This window comes from Emiliania huxleyi (genome assembly GCF_000372725.1).
Source record: "Emiliania huxleyi CCMP1516 chromosome Unknown EMIHUscaffold_173, whole genome shotgun sequence".
NCBI lineage: Eukaryota > Haptophyta > Isochrysidales > Noelaerhabdaceae > Emiliania > Emiliania huxleyi.
The window spans coordinates 4927-8719 of NW_005200853.1; the positions used below are offsets into that span (position 1 = coordinate 4927).

At 55.9% G+C, this 3793-nt stretch overlaps 1 protein-coding gene across 1 annotated transcript in view; it reads left to right on the top strand.

The window, feature by feature from the left end:
* Nucleotides 1-1066, top strand: part of EMIHUDRAFT_112630 (hypothetical protein) — a gene marked incomplete at both ends in the record, with an annotated part of 5516 nt that extends 4450 nt beyond the window's left edge. The window contains one exon of the mRNA XM_005784056.1: nucleotides 1002-1066. Coding sequence (XP_005784113.1) covers nucleotides 1002-1066 — 65 coding nt within the window. The remainder of the gene's footprint in view (nucleotides 1-1001) is intronic.
* Between the last annotated feature and the right edge of the window lie 2727 nt (nucleotides 1067-3793).

A 3793-nucleotide genomic window follows, 5' to 3' on the forward strand; every position in this document is an offset into this window, starting at 1 on the left:
GGGCGCGGTAGAAGGTGGCAAGTTAGCGTGCGACGCGGAGGAATTAGCACCAGCGGCGGCGGCGTAGGTAGGGGCAGAAGCGGCGGCGGCGGGTGCGGCAGCAGGTGGCGCGGCAGGGGCGGCGGCTGGCGCGGTAGAAGCGGCGGCGGCAGTGGGTTGCCCGCGCCGAGCAAGGCTTTCAGTCATCTCCTTCATTAGCATCTTGAGGGCGCCACTGGTAAGTTCACCGCGGCGGTGGCGGCCGACAGCCTTGGGGCAGAAAGCACCAAGATGATCGCCACCACAGAGCGGACACTGAGTCGGAGGCTTGGCACACTGCCTGCGGCCAGGGCAATCGACAAGGCCACAACGGACGCAAAGCTGGCGCCCTCGCCCTCGAGTCCCACCGTGGTTGGCATTGCCCTGATTGGTATTGCCCTGATTGGCGTTATAGGCGGACGGCGTAGGGCGACGAGAGGCAAGCTCCCCGCGGACCATATCCTGGTAATCGGTATAATGCTTGAGCAGCGTATCATGTTTCTGACGGCGCACAAGTTGCCGAATGGAGCTGTACGAATGTGGAAGAGCGTTGTCGAAGAAAGCAATCAAGGTAGCTTCTCCGGGCACATCTTCCTCAGTGCGCTCGATGGCGGCTTTGCAAGTCATAATCCAATCATATTGACTCTGTAAATCCTTCTCGTCAATCTCCCGACGGGGCTCGATGACTGACCGAGTGAGCCGCTCGAGGTGGTAAGCATGATCATTGCCCTTCCCTTTTCCAGCATCAAATGTGGATTGTAGGTAAACGATCGCAGCCCTTCCGTCACCAGAGTGAGAGTTGAAAAGGGAAGTACGCAGCCACGTTGGCATGGCGGTGATTAGTAGCCCATATAGCTTGCGGTTGCGTTCTTCCCAATTCTCAACTTTCTTGGTTCGTTTGCGCCAAGCGTCACGAGCCCGAGTCTCAGCGGTGATGGTTGCCTGATTGGTGACTGCCCCTTCCCTGCTGATATTTGGCGCAGATATGACTGGTTCTTCTCCTGCGGGCGGTTCAGGCTTCGTTTCGGAACCATCGGCGATAGTGTAGGCGTCGGTAGCCTTCCACGCGACGTACCCGGTAAAGAGCATATACCAACCAACGAAAGAGTCACGCTGGCCATCAAAGGCAGGGGTGGTCTCCTGCGGGTCGGCAGCAACTGCGATGCTATTGGTTAGCATGTACACGATTTGCCAAATGGTAGCAAAGCCAATAAAGTAGTATAGGGCCTTGCGTGTCATGATCAAACCAAAATTGCACACGTAAATGACGATGTATTCACCACTGCGATACTGCAGGCAACGGAGAGTGGCCCAAACGTGAAGGTGGAGAAGCCGAGCATAAATGGCGGCAAGAGCATCGTCGTACAAAGAAAACGCCAAATGGAGGTTACGACACGTCCAGAATTTCCACGGCATAGGCCTCTCGTTGGCATTGGGTCGAAGGGCGTTCCCGCACACCCATGGATTTTCTGCCATGCCATGGTAGGTGCAATGGAAGCACTCGACAAGTCCATGGAGGCATTGGGGGCAAAGCGAGGAGGGCAACGGCTTTCGGCGGCCAGTGTCGATCGGTTCACAAACATCGGACAAAGGAGTTAGCTCGGCATAGTGCTCCCTCACGACTGGACTGACGAAGTTGAGAAACCTCCGAAGGAAGTCGCGGTAGATGCTGACGCAAACGATTGCATACGGGCACCCAAAGGAGATGGTGGTGGTAATAGGTGTCCAAATGAAGCAAACAGTTTTGACAGTAGTGCTGGTGATGACCTCAAAGGCGACGAGGCATGCATACCTGGCGAAGTATAGGAGGGATCGCACGAAATCGTAGATTGCAAAGCCCCAAGCAACGAGCAGGATGATGCCGCATATCGCAAGCGCAGCTGGCGCAAGGCAAAAATACCAGTCAAAGACCCACTTGATTTGAATACCCAGGTTGATGATCAGTAGCTTGGTATTTGCACCATAGTGTCGCAATCCGTACCACGCTTTGACAATCATAAGGCTGCTCATGGTCTGGTAAGCAAACAGGTCGCCAATTGTCAGTGCACTTGTCAGCAGGGAGTACGCAAGGAAAAGGGACCCAACGAGAGCAAAGCAAAGAAAAAATGGCCAGATCATTCCCATCCATGTGGACTGTACCCGAGCGCAATTCTTGTTTGAGAACATATAGTTCCAATGGAGCTCGTATTTGACCCAATCGCGCTTGCCGCGTCGCCGAAAGTGATCAAGGCAAAGGGCTTTCGCAGCATCGGTGGTTCCATGGAGTGGCCAGATGATACCACATGTCCCATTGTTGAAGGGCACTACCTCTGTCCCACTGCTCAAGGTCTCATGGTGCAATGCCTCTCCTGCACTCGGCGTGTCCGAGTGGTCCCGGGGAAGGACTTTCTGCCAAGGTGTAGGGTCAAATGTAGCGTTCCACGGTGAAACATTTTGGAGGCAAAGGAAGCCGTTCCCGTCGCATTGACCCAGAAGAATGGGCAGCATTGAGTAATCCAGCAAAGGTGGCGGCGGCATGTGTGTCGCAGGCTTCCTATGGGGCTGGGTTGTCGCAGCAAGAGTCCCGTGCCTCATGAATTGTAGCGCCATCGTATTGGGCCATGAGTGCACCTGTATCGCGGGGCTGCGGAGGGCCGAAAATTCAGATTGGCCGCAGTGGGTGGATGAGGCCTCAGGAGCTGACTGTAGCGCGTGCTCCATCGCCTGAGAGGTAGTGTGAGTGGAGGCACACATGTCCTCAAGGTGTTTTGACCCAAGTTGCCAATTTATCGACAAATCTTTGAGAAATGAATTGTCGATGCAAATGGCGGGCTCGAACGTGCTCGACGAGACCGACTGGACCCATTGTTCAGATCCTTCGGCTCGATTGGGGTTGTGCTCGCACACGCCAGGCGCCCAGGTGGTGGCTGACATACATGGTGCAAGGCTTGTCCATGGTGGAGGTGCCATGGTGGTCGACGCTGTCATGTCGCTGGTGGTGTCGGCCTCGGCGATGCAGTAGTCGAGGCCGTTCTTCCCGGTAGAGAAGTCATACTCGATAGCGGTCACGCCGTAGCTCGCGCATAGGAGCAGGAGGCTAGGCAGAGGCCGCATCGCGTTCGCTGAGCTGTAACAAGTTTGATCCAAAACAAGAACACAAGTTTGGCTCTACTAATATAGCGCGCGGATAAAGCGCGAGCGCCGCGGTGGCGGCGAAATATAATATTATCTCAGAGGAATATAGTGTGAATGCCCGGGAACATGTATGTATGTACAAAGAGATGGCGAGCAGAGGCAAAGCCTACGAGGGGTGGTGGAACCACATGTCGCGGCTACTGCCGGCTCGACCCCACGAGGCTTTGAGGCACCATCATCGGACGATGTCGACGAGTTGGGTCGCTCTCGCGGTACCCAGGTAGCTCCCCATACTAGGATCATTGCACATTGGCCATGGCCGCAGGTGGAGCGCGGGGGTTGTTGCACGAGTATATGGGCCACGATGTCTCAAATATGAGGGGTTTTGACTCCTACCGGCTCCTGACGCTATCCCTGGCAGCTCTAATGACCAGGATCAGTAGTGCTATGATAGAGGGTGCCCATACTAGCGCAGGAGCTGCCACACTCGCCCGGACCGTCCCCTTCTGGGTCCGGTTCCGCAGCCCGCGAGAGCCGACAGCGGGGCCGTGCCGCGGGTGCCTACTTCCGAGTGCCACAAACACTGCGCCGTCCCGCCATCACCTACAGGCTGTCTTGTGTGATGGTTGGGACGTCCAAACGCCACCATCTTGGCTCTTGC